Raw genomic sequence first — 18,698 nt, 5'->3', positions numbered from 1 at the left:
TGGATAAACTAAAATGAATCACTCTTGTTTTCTTTATGTAGCTGGAGATAATTTTTTACATCACCAAGTGTATAGGGTGTGATAAAAAAAACAACAATCTGCCTGTTTGGCATCATCAGCCAGAAAATTATGGAGCAATGTGGCTACATTGGATGCAGTGTTGCACTCTTTAATTTGGGCCTTTTTGACTCACAAACAATGCTTTTTTACATCTCCTCAAAATTGTACTTTTCTGAAATGCTCTCAAGAATGCATAAAAAACTACCAGATAATTATATGAATAAAACAAGTCAGATGTTCTCAGTGACTTTACTTAGATTTATTTAGTTAGATGTCTGCATTGAGTGCCGCTGGGCCACAATCACATCATTATTTTGTATATAATCTCTGATAACAAACATTTAGTGGATGCATACCATTCAAGTTTGTGTAACACTTAACATCCATGTCTGTAAAAAACATGGATGCATCACAGACATCTTCCCTCTGCCAAGATCTATAAACAATCAGCACAGTTCCAAGAGGGACACCCAAGACCAGTGTCACCAATTCAGTATCTGAACAAATGTCTCACTCCCTTCTTTTCCTGAGTTATGACAAAGTGTTTTTGCAGAACATTATAATTGGACACACTTAACTCTGACCTTGGACCACCAAATTCTAAGCAGTTCATTGATGAGTTCACGTGGATGTTTGCGCCAAATTTGAAGATATTCCCTCAAAGTGTTGGTGAGATATTGTTTTCAGGAGAATAGGACTGACGGACGGACATAATGCCTTCGGCCTCAATGCTATCGCCCAGTGCGGAGGCATTAGGCCATTAGGCCATGCGGCAGGAGTCCCTCTGACTTTTCAGTAATTGGCTAGAATTTATAGAATTTATTTGTGAAATATATGCTTCTTATAGTTATTATATATATTATTTATATATATATATATATATATATATCATACATAGCATTTGTGACTCATATAAAACCTCTTTATTTTTTCATCTTTTTGAATTTCCTTGACATAGTGGTTGAAACTATTTTACTATTCCTATCTATGATGCCAAAAATGGTTTGGTCCTTCATGCTACTATGAGATCAAAAGTTTGACTTTCGGCCGGCCTCTCCCCTCTCACCAGTAAAAGTGGAAAAATGTCCAGGCATCAAAAGTCAGAAAGTTATTCATGATCATAGGTGAGTTTTGTCATCTTGAAAAGTTTGTGTCTGGAACAAGTGGATCCAATGTTTTTTGGTTCGAAAAAACAGGCACAAAAGTAAAAGTACGTTTTCATATTAATTTTCTCCTTACCTAAAAAGTTTGTGATCTGTATCTTTCGATCTTTGGAGCACCTTAAGCTTTATTGATTTCCGCCCACAAGAAATGGTCTTATGTTGCATTCATGTGATGTGGGAACACCTGAGTTTCCAAGTATCCAGTACAAGAACCTGTTCGTTCAAGTATATGTTTGTTGTTGTTATTCCTGCTGTTTGTAGTGTCTTTTTGGACATTTCTGATTTGGTATCGCCCAAAACTGACTTATTTCAATTCATGTTTAAATGCACAACCAACCCTGTCTTGGAGAATACACTGTTCTCTTCCTAACTGTCATTTTAACTGCATTTCAAGTCTGAAGCATCCAAAGCGGTGATTTTCGTATCTAATATGCACGGGAGCGTGTGTGTGTGTGTTTGTGTTTGTTGTGTTGTTGTGTGTGGTGGTGTCTATGTGCATGTGTATGTGTGTGCATTAATAAGATTTATGATATTCATTATGAAACCTTGCATTCAGATGCAGCCGAGAAGCTGGTAATAAAAGCACCAGACATTCTGTACCATCAGATCATATCATCCTCAATCTCATGCACACACACACACACACACACACCACACACACACACACACACACACACTCACCACACACACACACACACGGTGGCGCTTTACAGCTCTCCCTGGTGCCAAGTGATGCATAGTTGAGAGTCCTGGGATTGACCCAGGTTTTACTGCTGCTACTGCAAAGAGAGTATGTGGAGTTGAAAATTAGAGAGAGAGAAAGAGAGAGAGAGCCCCCCCCCCCCCCCCGGTCTATAAAAGAGATGCAATCATTATTATTGAAACTCATAGACAACACCATAATTGTCATCATGGGAACAATGGAGAGAGAAGTTAATGAGTGTGAACAGTAAAAATGGAAAAGAGGTGGCAAACGCTTTTCTACAGAGATTCATATAACTGTTTCCCCTCCACAGTATTAAAAAGACAAGCACGCTATGACCTCTCTCAGTACTGTCATGTTGCTAACTTTAACTTTACATACTGTATTTAAAGTCGAAACCTGTTACAGGGGATTGAGAACCTTTTCTGATGAGATGAATCTAATAACACTAGAGCTACAACCACCTCAAAGGTAAAAGGGTGCAGGGACGAGTAAACATAAACTGAAAGTATGATGCCAAATATTCAGTAGCTCACATCATCATCATGCATGCAAGGACATCTTGCAATGGCTGAGGAGGAAGAGGGTGGTGGCAGAAAATTGCATCCATCATCCAAAAATGCCCCAACATGGTGGTGTGGCACAAATGAACAATTATATGAGTTTTTTCAACTTTGTTTTCCTTTCTCAATATCTTTGCTCTATGCAGGCTACACAGTCTGCAGTAGTCTGTGGTTCTTGTACTTGGTTGCATCAACACATATGCCCTTTATCACAGTGTCATATCAGACCAAAGCTTCTGGGGCCGGTTAGCAAAATGAGAAAAACAATAACACTACAAGATCTCTCACTCTGACTGCTGTGCTCTCTAAAAGGTCATACAAACTTAACACTGAAGCTAAAAGTGTCTTTTTTTCATCATCAATCATTGTGCCTGTTTCAGATTAATATATAAATAAAATCATCTGCACAGAGAGACAAAACAGAGTCTGTGGTCTTAACTCAATCATGACTCATCAAAAAAAGGCCAGTTAGACTCCAATTAAATCAAAACTACTGATGTAACATCGGCCTAATTTGGACATGTTCCCTTTTATGTGGTTTCAGCTTTTTCAGCAGAAACTTTCTCAAACAATTTCCAGCATGAAGAAAAAGTGACACAAAATCATTACTGTAAAAAGTTTAAAATGAAGCAAGGATATATATATATTATCTATAATTATATATATATATATATTATATATATATTATATATATATATATATATTATACGTATATATCAATATATATGCATGAGTGTGTGAAATATGTGAAAATGCCATGTGTGACAGTCTCTGAAAGCAAAAGATCGAGAGGAGTTGTTTTACACAGTGCAGATATAGACAGGTTATTACTATTATTAAGGATCACCGCTTGGTTAGTGATTGTGGCAACAGACACCACACGCTAAAAGCTTTCACTATTGGTATGATATCCCTGGCAGACGGCATAGTTTAAAATTTTGCAATGATATCAATACACCGCTGGGAGGCATCAGTTTGAACACGCTGACAGTGACAATGACATATAAGGAGCTGAAGACTCCCTATGGGGCAGACAAAAGAGGTGGTGGATGGATCCAACAAACCCCAGACTTTTAACCAGGAGCCTGCTGTTTGCTTCCTGTATGAATGTTAAGCCAAACTGTGATGTTTTTTTTTTTTCTAACACCTAACCATGTGCTTGTGTTGCACAAGGAATAACACATACAAGATGTTTTTACCAATGTTTATTTACAAAAAGACTACATGAATTCTAAACCCCCTCCCCAAAATGTACATTTCCTCCTGAAAAGGGAAGTGTGTTTTGAAAAGGCGCAATGCATTTTAAGAGGCATATAATTGACCAATCATCTGGGAACATCAAACAACACATGCAGGAAGATGCCTAGCACGTCACATGCAGGCGTGTGAACGCCACTGACCAAGTGGCAATATCTGACGAGCTGTGGATAGAATGTGTTGACCACTCACACACACACACACACAAACAGGGCCTCTGGCGTGTTGTGTGTTTACTTATTTTACTGGTATGCTGTCTCATACACACACACACGCATGCAGCCAGTCCGCCCTGGGGAAAGTGAATGTTTGGGCTATAAGAGGGGAGTAAGGAACACATCTGAAAAGTGCACTCAAATTCACCTCTCACCAGGGAATTGACAAACACTCACACATTTCCTCCTGGATTTCACCACTTGCTAAATTCTTTCTGTCTCACACACACACACCATCAAAAATGCAAGAAAATACGTTTCCATCACCCTCCATATTATATCCTTAACTTTTTCAGCTTTAGAACACAACAGAAAAATATCAGGTGTGCCCAAACACTGGGGGTCCAGCAGAAAATCAGGCTGTATGACGTGATTCAGCAGAACAAATAAACCACGAGTTGCACTTTAGCGGGACTATATTTGCAAATTGTACCCACCTGACACAGTATGTGATCTAACGTGTAGCTTTGTTCAGTATGTGTGCCATCACTTGTGCAGGATTTTAAATTACTACACAGAAAAACAGTTACAATAAATACTGTAACATAACATGTTAACCTAGAGCCACACATTTTTAGACATGTTTGCTACATTTTTCTTTATCTCTGGGGAAAATTTAATCTGAAAGTTGCGATTTTGTGGTGTGTTTACAAATATTCTTCCCAAATTCTTCCGGCCCATATCCTTATCCAACCCCTGGGGAGATGGTTAAAAGGGAAAGAGAGACAACCCAAGAACAAATTAAAGCAAACTCCATCCAGCAAAGCTCTTTTTTTCACATTATGATGTATAAAGTTTTAAAACCCGACTAAGAATCTACAGCCATGCTAGCAGCTCACTGAAGTTGTACTATGGCACAGCAGTGCTTTAAATTAAATGCTAATGTCAGTATGCAACATGCATAACATAGAAAGGCTTTTTGTAACAATGTTATTACAATTTGCCCTCATGGGAACATTAGTTTACCGAATGACAAGGCATTTTAATATGTATTTCACTCAAAATCACAAATGTCAACTTCATGGTGGTCCACAGGGTAAGTCAGGGATCACCAAATGGGAGAGGGATTCATCCTCTGGGGACCACGTATGTCTGTACCAAAATTTCATAAAAGCAGGATGCGGGGTTTCAGCCACAACTTCACCTATTTCCAAGGTGCAGTGGAGAAGGGAAAGAAGTCTAAAGAATTCAGATCTCCAGCAAGTGTTGTCTTTTCCTGATTTTAAAGGCAGCTTTTACAGCAAGAGTGCAACTAATGCTCTTTTTTTTCTTCATGTTTGATTGCTTATTCAATTAATTCATTATTTTGGTTAAAAATGTCAGAATATCATTTGATTTGTCTCTGTATCGTTTTAACAAAGTGCTGCTGTAATTTGAAATGTCTTTGTACCAAGTTTCATGACATCCATCTAATATTTCTGTCTTGGACCAAAGTGATGGGGATCCGACAGGACATCTCTAGAAAAAAAAACCTCAAGTTTGTCTCTCTTCTGCTAAAATGTTCCAAATAAACAGAGGAAAAGAGTTTTTATCAAGTTATGTAGCAATACATAACTAACAGAAAACTGTTCCAGAGTTTCATGACTGTTGATAAAGTGCTTCAGTAAGCATTATGTGTGCTTATGAGTGTAGTCATAAAACATTATGAATGCATCATAATTCACTAAGAATGCTCCCATAATGCATTATAGATGTGGTCTTCATACACAGTATTACCAATATCATCAGTGGCTATGCAGTGGAATTGTAAAAAAATACAGCACCATGACTCCCAGAAATATTCAAAATCCAAAAATAATATTCAGAGGAGCCATTTTTTTTCCCTTTTTCCAAACACGCTGATGAAGACAATTCACTTCACATAAAATTTAGTTGACATGCTGACTGGAAACGCAGCCAACACAGGCTCATAAATGGGAGCGTTGGTACAAGAGCAGAGCACAGGATCATCAGTACCCTTTGGGCTCGATTCACACACACACACACACACACACACACACACACACACACACACACACACACACACACACACACACAGCTGTAATAAGTGGCACATTGATATAGCAAATGGCAGGAAGACAGAGAGCATTATTATGTGCTGTCTTCTGCCTCCATCCATTTAACAAATCTATTAGAGAACATCACACACTGAGAAAAGAGCAGCGATTGTGCAGCAATCTGACAAATGGACTCCAGCAGGAATGACTCATCAGTATGAAAAAGTACAAAGAGCCTCTGATGCACAGACCGCATCTTTGTGCCAACATCATTTATGTTATATTTTCTGCCTCTGTGTGTGTGTGGCAGTGGTAGCGGCATGTGTAATGAGCTGACAGAGCTTGGTGATTTCCTGCCTGGCCTGTAAAAAGCAGCACGAGCTTCTTCCTGCATCCTCCTCTGTAGGATCCCCACCTGGGGCCGCACACACACACACACACACACACGTCAGCATCACATAGATGTCTGGCGACTGCAACTAATAAGTCACAACAGAAGGAGAAAAATCCCTGTGTTACAGATTCTCTCCTCTCTTCCACAGTGGTACGATAGTATTCATATGGCCTTCAGCGGGCGGTGAGTGTTTGTCTGACCCTCTCAGCTCTCAGCCCACACTCCATTTTAAACCAGCGTCCAGCTTTAAGCCCACGCAGGGAATATCAAGAGTGTCAAGCCAAAAAGCACAAAATACAATCCATTCACCATAATTCTATCAAGTTCAGTGAGTTTTTTTGGCTGAGTGTAGCACAGGAAAAAAATATATTGTTGAGCATTCAAAATATCGAGGATGTGTGTGCAGCAGGGGCAGAGAAATAACTCTCATAATGTCATGGTTGCCCTTCATTATGGACATTTTAACTAGTTGGAAATGTGGTAAGTTGCTATAAACCAGTCAAAAACATGTTTGAAGGTACATTTTTACGCCTCCTTGGAACATTTCCAACACTTCCCTTGTTCTGGCTAGCTAACAGAGTTGCAGTGACAAACAGCAGCTTTTTTAACAATTAAAATGCTTACCTGAACACAAACCCCAACACAAAGTTAGCTCAACTTGTAATGAGAAATGAGTTGCCAAAACATCAACCTGCGCCACAAATCAAAGTGCAGAAGTCGCCCCTTACTCAAGTGATGTAGTCGACTGTTTAAAATTGCTTGCATTGTTTGCAGACTGCAAAAATTACAGAAGTAATTTACCAATATCAAGAGGGTTCTCACATAACACAAGGCTCTCTATGCAGAGAGATGCACATACTTCAGAAATTTATTCATTATTAAAATTACATCAATGTTTTAACAAAAAAAAAACTAAAAAAAAGACAGATTTCAGGATTCTGATGCTTCATACATAATCAAATTTAAAGGTATACTGCAGGAGTGACGGTTACTGTTTGTTAACGCATTTGCTACCTATAGTCAAAGCAAAAGCTAACTCCAGGTTTGGCATGTTTGGCATTTGGCCTTGCTATATTTGTGTGTTTTTGGCAATTTACCTCTTGGATGCATGCTTCTTACAGTCTGGCACCTGCCTGCGCTACCTTTTAATAAACCTCACCTGAGTGCTTTGGGTGTACACACCCATAAATGTCCCAAATTAGAAAGAAAATAAGAAAATACTGACAAGGGCAGAGTCTCTACAGATAAATACACTGGGACACACTGAGAGTTGAGTCATAAAGTGATAACTGAGGGAGATTACTTTTGTTTGACATTGTTTTTAAAGGAAAAATCCTGCATCATATACCTTTAAATATCTGACAAACTGGCATAAACTGTTACCAAAGAGCTTTTTCTACCAAAAATACATGTATCTGCCTCCAAAATACACATGTTGTTTACATCACACTAGAATGCAAAATGAGCTTCCCATTGTATTGGAAAGTCTCACAAAATATATCCTGTTCCAGAAATAGCTTTTATTGACCTCTCTGAGATACTTCCATCATTTTTTATTTTTTTTTGTCTCTGTAAACAATGCTGTGCCACCGCTTTGAAGTTTGGGAAACAAGTGTGCCCTTTAGGCTGTTGGAAAGACTTTCATCATCTACAGGAGAATTTAGCAGGCTGGTAGATAATATCTCAACGACATAATGAGATTCCTAAATAGTGCTGCCATGTGGAGGGCGCTTCACAAGAGCAAAACACAACACAGCTGTTGGTGACTGTGTAACGATGAGTATGTTCCCTGTTATATATATGCACGAGTGCACACACACACACACACACACACACAAACACACACAGCTGTTATCCTACCTCTGGTGTTGGTAGCCATGTCTGCCACCTTCTGAAAGGCATCCAGGAAGGCCACAGCAGCTAGAACCGTGGTTCTAGATGAAAAGAAAACACGTTACTTTGGATACATTTGTATTATAGTAATGATTTGCACATTGAATGCTCAGGTTTGGCACTGGAAATGCAGTGCAGGCATATTTAATTTGGTCATAGACTTTAAAAATTATAGATTGTATCGGTTAGTATGTTGTTACATCCTGTTGATATAAGTTTTATTCACCTCTGTAACCTTTAACTCTCTGCCCACATCTACAAAATGGTATCAAACACAGAATTATTCTCTTTGCATATTTTATGTAAATACACTTTTTAAAAAAAAAAAATTTTGAGTTCATATTAAAAGAATACATGTACCCCATAATTTTGGTAAGATTTATCAAGTGGCAGCCCATGATTTACGTGATGTCATATGGTGGGCTAAAGGCTTTTTTCTTCGATCCAGAAAAAAGTTAATTATTATGCAAATCACCAAACCTCTGGAACTCATAGAATTAACTATTGGAGTCAGTGTGAGTCTTTCTTTTTCCAAAAATATTTCATTCAGTGCACAGTAAAATATACTCTAGAAATTATTTCTCCATAGTCAAACACAGTTTGGAACACTTTGGAAAAACTGTTGTTATTATTTACTTATTTATGTTTTTCTTGTCAAAGAAACCTACCGGAGCTGGGAATGCAGCTTAGTGGCCTTGGCACTGAAGTCCTCCCACACAGGATAGGAGCACTGGCAACACAGAGACAACAATACTTTTTAATGTGTAATTAATATAAAAAAAGATATTACATATTGAATAAAAAAAAAGTATCTGGCATGGCGAAACAGGTGCCAGGAAAAAGACAAGATACTTCAAATGTGGGGAAACATTTTGAGGAAGGCACTATGATGACACTTTTCTGGACTGATGAGGTCAGTAGTCTGAGGTGGCTCTATAAACACGTATGTTACACAGTGTCAGTGTTTCTCAGCCAATTGATTGGATTTACTAAAATTTCAAGGTCACATCACTTTGCTTCCATCTTTAAATTCTAGAGCACAGTGTTTTGTTTGGACCAGATACTGAACCACATTAAACTGACTCCTTGTCTCCTTCTGGTGTATTATCATTCCTCTGTTCCTTGTTCCTCTCGCTTCCTTGATTTATCTTGGAGCTACACTTCATATACAAAAGTAGTTCCTGGCTAAGCCAAATCATGAGAAATGCACAGTACACTAGCTTGGAAACACAACAGTGTGACATTTACAGTACATTTACTCAATGACTAATTGCACTTGAGTTTTTTCAGTTTATAATAATTTATACCTCAACTCAATTTTGACCCCGCTACATTGTTCTGACAATATCTTAGTTATTTTGCAGATTAAAACTTTATTAAAATATGAACAATTGTTACGGGTTGGTCAAAGAGTATATACTGTACAGTAGGTTAAATATGTAGCTAAACAGTTACTGTAGTCAACAGATTGATCAATTAGTTGACCAACAGTTATTTCTTGAAGTCCTCCTCAAAAATGTGCTTTTCTTCTTTTTCGTTACTTTGAAGTTTGGGTGTGTGCAGAGTTTTGGTTGGACTACTGAACAGGCCTCCCAGGCACAAGTCAAGGGCCCAAAGTGTCAGGCCCCCCCTGGCCTTAATCTGCAAAATGTCACTCACATTAACACATAATGAGCACGAAGAGAATCAAAAGAGTCAAAAAATGACTACAAAGAGACCTAAAACCACAAAAAGATGCAAAAGATGAAGAGAGTATTCTGAATAATGACTAGTTTAATTAACACTTTTGCATTTTGCTAATAATACATTTGTAGTTTCACTTCAGTGTTTTGTTTTTAATTGCACTGAATAACAGTTCATCTATTCCCCCTTATATAAACATTTCTGCATCTCACGCTTTGTTCTCCTCCTGTACCTCTTTCCCATTTACAGCTTCTGCCGTCACCCCAATTTCCTATTCTCTCTTCCCAAAAGCACACACACACACACCCAACTCTCTGCTCCATTGGCACCCCACATCTCCAGCTTATTTTCACACTCTCTCCACCTCTTCCTTCATCCCCCAAAACAGCATCCTCCCTCCCCTCCTCTCCTCTTCATGCAGCCTTCTAATCCAGCCACCAAAACACACACACACACACACACATATATACTGATCACTTGACAGCCACTGGCATCAGGCAGCATCAAAGGGTCTGACTGGAGCAGCAAGGATTGCTAACACAATTCGAAGCTGAAGCAGTGTTTCTAATGGATGCTGCTCCCCCCTCTTCCAGCCACCCCGCCTGTAGACAGGATGACTGCTCTATCACACACCCCCAGCCTCAGCACATATTACATTATACTTGATCCAGGTTAACCTATAACCCTGTTAAGTGCCTGCAAATTGTGTGCATGGGGGTGGGTGGTTGTATTATATTTATAGTGTATAGTATGAAGTCCAAATATCAGGAACAGAAACAGAAAATCTGCCAAAATGTAAGAAAGAAACTTAAGGAAATGCAGAAAATAATGAAAAAAAGCAAAGAAGGACAATAGGGAGGAAATGTGTGTGTTTGTGTGCGTGTGTGTGTGTGTGTGTGTGTGTGCGTGTGTGTGTGTGTGTGTGCCGGGGGTGGGGCATCCTGTAGTGATGTCAGACTGGCACAGGCAGTAAGGGCTGTATACTCTTTGATCTGGCCTGTTTGATGTGGTTTAATTTGGTCTGAAATCACAGTCCTATTTCCCCTTGGTACCAAGAGCAACCCCCTCCTCCATCCACCATGCACACACACACACACACACATACACACACACACACACACACACACTCATCCTGCTCCCTTGCCTTGCAGGTTGTTTGAAGTGCCCTCCGCCCTCCTCCTTGCACACACACACACACACAAACACACACACACACACACACACACAGATTCATACACACCCACTAGCAGCCCTGCATCTCATTGGCATATTTCAGGTAAAAGAGCCTGGTGGCAAGTGACCAAGTGATGATTGAGTGTGTACATTATGTGTGTGTGCGTGTGTGTGTGTATGTATGATTGCTTCCTGCTCCTGTACCTGCAGGTCTTCCCCCACTGTGTCAGTGTGCTGCTGTGAGGTTCTGTAAGGAGCCAAGACATGGATGATTACCTGGAATATTTCACTTTGACCAAACCAAATTAAAAGTCACCTGCTAAACTCAGTTTAATGTGATGGTGTAGAGAAGTAATGCAGCAGCACTGTGAACATGATAAAACTAGAATTACAGCCTCGCGAACTAGTCGTTACAGTTTACAGCTATGTCTGTCCAGACTCATAGGTAGTCATGCTTTGAATGTTGCTGCAAAGACATTACATATTCTAAAGCATGGATGCTGCACATCTTCAACCAGGCAGCACAGAAGATCTCTACAATCAGCACAGTTTGAAGATGGACGCTCGAGACTGGTGTCACCAATCCAGTATCTGACCAAATGTCGTCCCTTCTGTTCCTGATATATGACATTGATTAATTGCTAGAAAACGTTTTTTTTAGAACATTATGATGTCACAGTGAAGCAGGCCTTTGATCTTTTGGATATAAAATGTCATCACCTCACCATTATATCCTAATAGACATTTGTGGGAAATTTTGTCATAATTAGCACATAAAGTCCTGTGTTATGACCATATTTTTTTTAGGTCACAGTGACCTTTGACCACCAAAATCTAATCAGTTGATTGTTCAGTCCAAATGGACGTTTATGCCAAATTTGTAGAAAGTCCCTCAAGGTGTTCTTGGCATTCACAAGAATGGGACGGACAGATGGATTAAGGGATGAACAGACTGACAATATCACCATCTGTGCAGTTTGTTTTTATTTACCTCAAACAATCAATAAATGCACCGACTGTACAAACATTAACAGCAATGTAGCTGCAACATACTCACCGAGTCTGTGTGTGGGACTGTGCCTTTGTCTGTATTTGTGTTCTGTGCAGACTTGAATTGTCTGAGACTACACCAGAGACTAGGGTGACCATATTTTCACACCTCCAAACCAGGATCCTTAAGCGGATCGCACATTTATGCACAAACACATGGATGTGCTCATGATTGCACTGTAGATGTTTTCATCAGGTACATGGACAAATATTTCAGCACTCGGCACACAGTTATCATTTGGGACAGAACCACAGCAAGAAAAAAAAAAAGGTTTTGTCTCCAAAAATCCCAATCCCATATTTGATTCTTTTTGCTACTCAGACAACTGCAGAGGACATTTATTAAAAAAAGATGATATGAAACTTGCAAATTAAATGATGAAGTGTTAGATTCTAATAAAATGTGCTGTATTACATCTAGTATGCATGGTAAACCCCACGAAAACCTTTGATTTCTGAGAACAACCAAAGACATCAAAGACTTTGGCTCTAAGGGTACTCAGGTCAGATCATAAATTCAGTCAATCTCTGGTGCACAACGCAAATATCATAATTAATTATTTTCAACACTCCTTTGATGTAAAGTTAAAGATCTGTGTGGTGAAATTGTGGGAATAATCATACAAAGACAGGGCCTGTTTGTCCAACCTCAGTGGTCTGTTTTGCAAATTCTTTTGAAACATTTCATTTAAGAAGGTTGCAAAGCTCTCAGCCTGCGTGCTCCATGCTCCATAAATGTGTCTGTGAGTGTGTTTGTCTCAACCAGAGAGCTCAAAGGCCGTGGCGAGAACCACAGCGCTCACATGATTGTAAGACTTGAAATATCACGATGGCCGAGGGGCAAATACATCAGCGTGTGAGAGACAGACCAGGAGACAGTGAGTGTGAGAAAAAGCTTTTGGATTGTATACTATTACATCACCACTTCCTGTGTCACCAGAAAAGTCAGCGGGGCATGCATGATTACTTCTTGCGCACCCACACACATACACATACGGAGCCAGACACAACCCGATTCAACTCTGTATAAAAAATATATTACAACTCAAAATGTATCCAAGCTTTTTTCCCTCCTTGGTTTTCTGTATCAATTTAAATACTAGGCATATCAGATTTAGGCACTCAGTGTTTCAAAGGGTGAACACAACCATGATGTTTTTTCTATGCTGAAAATAGGCAATATTCCCTGCTTTCTACCCTTCACCTTTCCTTCTTACGTTACACCCTCCCTTCCTTCCCAATTTCTTATCGCTTCCTCTGTCATACTGAAAGTGACGAGCTGTGGTGCTGCAAAGAGCTGTGGAAATGGCAGCGTGACAATCAATCACACCTTCTGTAGTGTTTTTATGCATAAACTGAAATAGTAATCTATGACTTCTATTTCACTCATGGACCTCAACCCTTGGAGAAAAAGCTAGGGAAAAACTATATTTTTAATTTATCATAATAATATATTTAAAATGACGTTACAAAATTAGTAGATTTTTTTCTTAGCAATTTTCATAGGCCATTTCCTTTTTTGACTTTCTTTTTGCATTTTTCTTTCTTTTTTTTTTTTTTTTTTTACTAATTATCAGGTAATTATTTTGTACTTTTTACTAATTTCTTGCTATTTTTGGGGGATATTTTTCTGTCAGTGCTGATTGCCTTCTTTCCATATTTTTGAAAAAAAAATCTCTTAAGTTTCAAAGAGTTAAACAACCATATAGGCAAGCAGCAAACTGCCTTTGGACAGAACAATTAGGGAGGCGCCTTGCAGCGTTGACACTTTTGGTCTGGCAGTGACTTTAGTCCCAACCTTAGGAACATTTTTAGACTCCTCCTCCCTTAGTTCTTCCTTCCTCCCTTCCTTTCAGTGACACTTTGTGATGTTCACAGAGGTATCTTGATAAATATATTTTGCTTCCTTTCCTATGTTCCTTTTTTACCCCACCCTTACTCCCCAATACATCTAGTGCTGCCTCTCCCCAACCTTAGTATTGTTCAATAAAATGGTTTACAAGCTCTGTCCCCTAGCTGATGATCACTGGCTATTAGCAACTGAACTCTCTGACTGCTTTTGCTTTTCCCTCCCATAATTTACAGACTTGCGGCATAGTAATAACATGTTTCAGCAGGGAATGCCATACATTGTACATTTCAGAATAAGCTGAAATAAGTGGTACTATATGTAAAGAAGTTTAAAGGAGCTCTACACAATATTCAGAGTAGGGCTGGGCAATATGGCTTGAAAATAATATCACAATATTTCAAGGCAACATCATGGTATGCAATATATATATAAATATTTTTAAATGCCCTAAAAACAAATTTTACAACTAAAACACAAAATTACTGACCTGCAGTTACAGTAAAGTTTAAAAAAAAAGTAGCCACTGTCATAAAAAAGTTGAATGTACTACTGTTATGACATTTGATAATTAAGGAAGTTAAATAAAGTACTTTTAAATTAAATAAAAAATTTATTTTTTTTTAAAAAAGTTGTTATAATTAAATAAATCAAAGCATAGTGCTTCTATTTTGAAGGACTTTTCTCAGGCCTAAAGCGTTCATGTTTTTGTTGTGGAATTCAAGTTTCCAGTCAACCGCTGGATGTAAGCGTTGACAGACGGTTAAACAGATATTGCGGCGCCTTTAACCGTGAGGATTTATTCACAGTGGACAACATAAGTGCACAACAGCTATCCAGATAGAGCAGAGAACAAAAATGTTGGTGGCTTATGAAAATGACATGACAATTTGCACACCATGTTCACGATATAGTCATGTTATATATCAAATGTGGAACAAGCCACAGTATATTTGATATATTGTCCACCACTAATTCAGAGTATTGATACAGACGGGTTTCCCACTCATTTATCTATTTGTGGCGGGCTACCACAACTAAATCATGCACTGCTACAAATAGAATTTTGAAGCTAGACTGGTTATTAGGAGCGATATTGGAAAATATAGCGCACAGAGACGGCACAGCAGAACATCAGGCGCATTGGAAGTGAAGCAACTGTATATTCTGCTGAGTCTAAAAATGTACTTTTACTTACAAACTGCTCCTGTCATCAATCCTTGTGATCTGATCAGCTGTGAATGGATCAAATATCCACCCCGCAAAGGAAAAACTGCTAATGAGAAGGAAAAAAAAGAACTCAAGGAGAGTTCTGTCTGCTGTGCTGTATTCATGCGCCCTAAAAAAATGTCAACATTTTGAGAGGGAGATGATACAGAGGGAATAAGCCAAAGAACATTACGCAAACAAATGAAGGATTCAACTAAGTCTGAACTGAAAACCAGGACTTAGATACAAACTACACAGATGAGAGGATGAAGTGCAGGTGGAGAAAAACATGGGAGAAGCTCAGGTGAGAGGAATAATGTGATGAGGCAGAGGAGCAGGCAGAGGAGCAGGCAGAGGAGCAGACAGGGAGCAGATTGGCTGGGAGAAACTGAGGAGCAGAGAGGGACTAAAGTGGCTGGTGCAGGACAGCTGTGTAGATGGGTGAAAGAGAGAAAGGCAGCACAGGAACACAGAAGGGGAAAATCACATTAAACAAGTTATCACCAAAAACCAAGAAAACATAAACTTCTTAATAATAAGTCAACTGACAAAGACAGTCTTTCTAATAAAGGCAGCTTAAATGAGTCTTATATAAACTGGACCTGTTTTGTCAGAAGTGTAAAGACAGATAGCTAGGTTCTTAGCAACATTCATGAAAAATGCAACAGAAAAATGACAACAAGCATGCATGAGACAATGCTGTACAAGTTAATATAAGTTGATTTCTGTGTATCAACTCTTAAATAGACATTCATTTGATACATTTTAAAACAAAACACAGGAGGTTAACTTGTCCTACTAAACACCAATACAAACTATAAATACCACCATGCAGTAGTATGCCTCAATGAACCAGTTAAGTTGCAGTAACATCTTACATCCATATCTGTTAATCATGAATACTTCGCACGCATCTTCATCAAAGCAGCACAAGAGATCTATCTCTAAGATTAGTGTCACCACTTCAGTATCTGACCAAATGTCTCCCCTTCTCTTCCTGAGTTCCGATGTTCAGTAACAGTCAGACAATTCTTTTTGCAACACTCTGATGTCACAGTGAAATTGACCTTTGACATTTTGAATATCAAGTGTCATTATTTTATCATTTATTCTATTAGAATTGTGTGTATTTTTGTTATAATTAGTGTACAAATAATTGAGTTTTGTTCAGAAACATGTTTTGTGACTTTGTCACAGTGACCTTTGACTACCAAATTCAGACCAGTTCATTGTTAAGTCCAAGTGGATGTTTGTGCCAAACTTGAGGAAATTCCCTTTATTGCCTTCATGAGATATCGTGCTCACAAGAATGAGACAGACGTTTTCACAATGACATTCACCTTTGACATGTGGCCATTAAAATGTAATCATTCATCCTTGAGTCCATGTGGACGTTTGTGCCACATTTGAGGAAATTCCCTCTAGTGCCTTTGTGAGACATAGTGTTCACAAGAAAATGAGACGGACAGACAACCCAAAACCATATTTCCTCTGTCCTCAGCTATCGCCGGAGCAGGTGCATAAAACAGACATCAGATATGTCACGTAGTACAATAAACATAACAAAATAACACCTCTCCACAGCAAGAAATTGAATTGAATTGAATTCAATTGAATTTTTATTTAAAAGGGACAGCATGTTAATGAAGATCATTAGAAAAAACAAATGTAAATATGCCGGAGTTAGTAGAACTGCTAATTTACATCTGTGGTCCCTTGGCAGGAAACAGACAATATAAATAAAGAAAGAAAAAGGAAAAAAAAAAAGAAAAAAAACAACAAATAACACAACAATTCACAAAAGTGAAAGAAGTCCACATCACGCAGAATATGAATGGAGCAAAAACAAAATGGCAACTCCTGATCAGGCTCCAACATGTTTGCATTTTGGTAAACCTGCACCAAGAAAAGTGATGCTGCATTTGTCTGTTTGCTGCACAGATAACAATCACCCAATTTACCTTTAACAAAACATTTATTCACGCTGATTATGGGATTATGAGATTTATAGACATTTATCTGCATTTAGTATGAGTGTGACACTTGTGTTTTCTTTAACGGAGTTATGACTGAGAAAAAGGGGGTTGTATCAATTAGGTTCTCTTATTTTGCTTGTATAAAAATAAAAAAGTAGGCAAAATGCGCTTTACCCTCCTCATGATCCCTGTCTTAAATCCAGCAGTGTACAGGGACCCTTCCATCTTCCTCTAACCCTCCAATAATAATCCCTCATCACTGATACCGAGCGATATATCAACTATTCCCTCCCATTTCCCTCTTACAGTCTTTCTTCCAGTAATCCTCCGTCTCATCTGGTCCTGACTTTAGACTCTGGGGTGCTGTCAATAGTCCTCTGGCCTAGTTCTCAGAGCACCACCAGTCCACCCAGTCTGCCCAGCACTCTATTGAGAGCTCCACTCCACCACTCACTACAGTGGATGAGAAGCTTACTGTCTCCTCTCATTCTTTTGTTCCCTTTGTTTCCCCCACAGCAAGACAGAAAAACAGAGGAAATCCAGCAAGGGAGACAGAGGGAGAGGGAGGACGGGTGGAGGCAGGCAGAGAGGGATGTGCGGATTAGCCCGATTTTTTGTTGTATAATCGAGCCAATTCACACGTTAAAAGAGAAATGCGAGAACCAAACAAAAGGGGCTAATTTCACAGTGCTTCAAATGCATAATCTACTGGCTGGGAGTTTTCAAAAAGAGTATCACACTCATTTTTATCAAGGTTGGGGATGGATGTATTGTCCATAGAAAAAAAAAACAATATTATTTTTCCCCACTTCTCCCAAAAAGAATGATGCTGTCTTTTGTCTGTTCTGTAGTCAGCCTCACCAGCCAATGATATAGTTTCCCTTACTGTACATACTGTAGATACTGTCTTGATGTAAAATACTCAGTACGTTTAAATAGTGTTAGAAAAAGATGAATTATTGTGTTAGCTCGACTAAAATTGGGCTTTTAAAATATATGTTAACATATTAGTCTGACTAAAATTGGACTAAAATGAATTTCTCGAAATCCGACTAACACACCCAGATAATTCGATTGGAAGTCGAGCTATTACGCCATCTCAGTTGGACTTCAACTGGACTCAGCATTCTGTACAATAGGGACTGTTTGTTACTAATGAGAATGGAAGAGGTGCTGCAAAACAGGTCAGGCATTAAAAAATGAAAGCACTAGGGAGGGACTTAGGTGAAGGACATTTTATATTATATATATTTCTTTATTTTTTCATCTTTACCTTCAACAATAGCTGATGGAGACAGCAGCAACTCCTCTATTCAGTGGAGTAAAATGACTTTTGATTTTTTTTTTTTTAATTTAATGGCTTCAAATCTCCATTGGTAAGTGCTGTCTTATGGCAAGGTAGAGTGGGGGAATTATTGAAAATATAGCATAGGCTACACTTAAACTTTATTTTTTTTAGGTGGCTTAAAACTAATCAGTTAAGGCAGAGTTTGCTCAGTGCTGTTTGATTACA

The 18,698-nt window shown here is 38.7% G+C and overlaps 1 protein-coding gene across 8 annotated transcripts in view; it reads right to left on the bottom strand.

Annotated features, from left to right (window-relative positions):
• Nucleotides 1–18,698, bottom strand: part of mtss1lb (MTSS I-BAR domain containing 2b) — an 87,648-nt gene that overhangs the window by 50,560 nt on the left and 18,390 nt on the right. For all 8 annotated transcript variants that reach the window (XM_042484467.1, XM_042484439.1, XM_042484446.1 and 5 more), the window contains exons 2-3: nt 8,914–8,975; nt 8,213–8,286 (exon numbers count right to left, since the gene is read on the bottom strand). In XM_042484467.1, coding sequence (XP_042340401.1) covers nt 8,213–8,286; nt 8,914–8,975 — 136 coding nt within the window. The remainder of the gene's footprint in view (nt 1–8,212; nt 8,287–8,913; nt 8,976–18,698) is intronic.

Source organism: Plectropomus leopardus, chromosome 1 (genome assembly GCF_008729295.1).
Source record: "Plectropomus leopardus isolate mb chromosome 1, YSFRI_Pleo_2.0, whole genome shotgun sequence".
Classification (NCBI taxonomy): Eukaryota; Metazoa; Chordata; class Actinopteri; order Perciformes; family Serranidae; genus Plectropomus; species Plectropomus leopardus.
The sequence above is the reverse complement of the archived record's forward strand: the minus strand, read 5'-3'. Positions and strand labels throughout refer to the sequence as shown.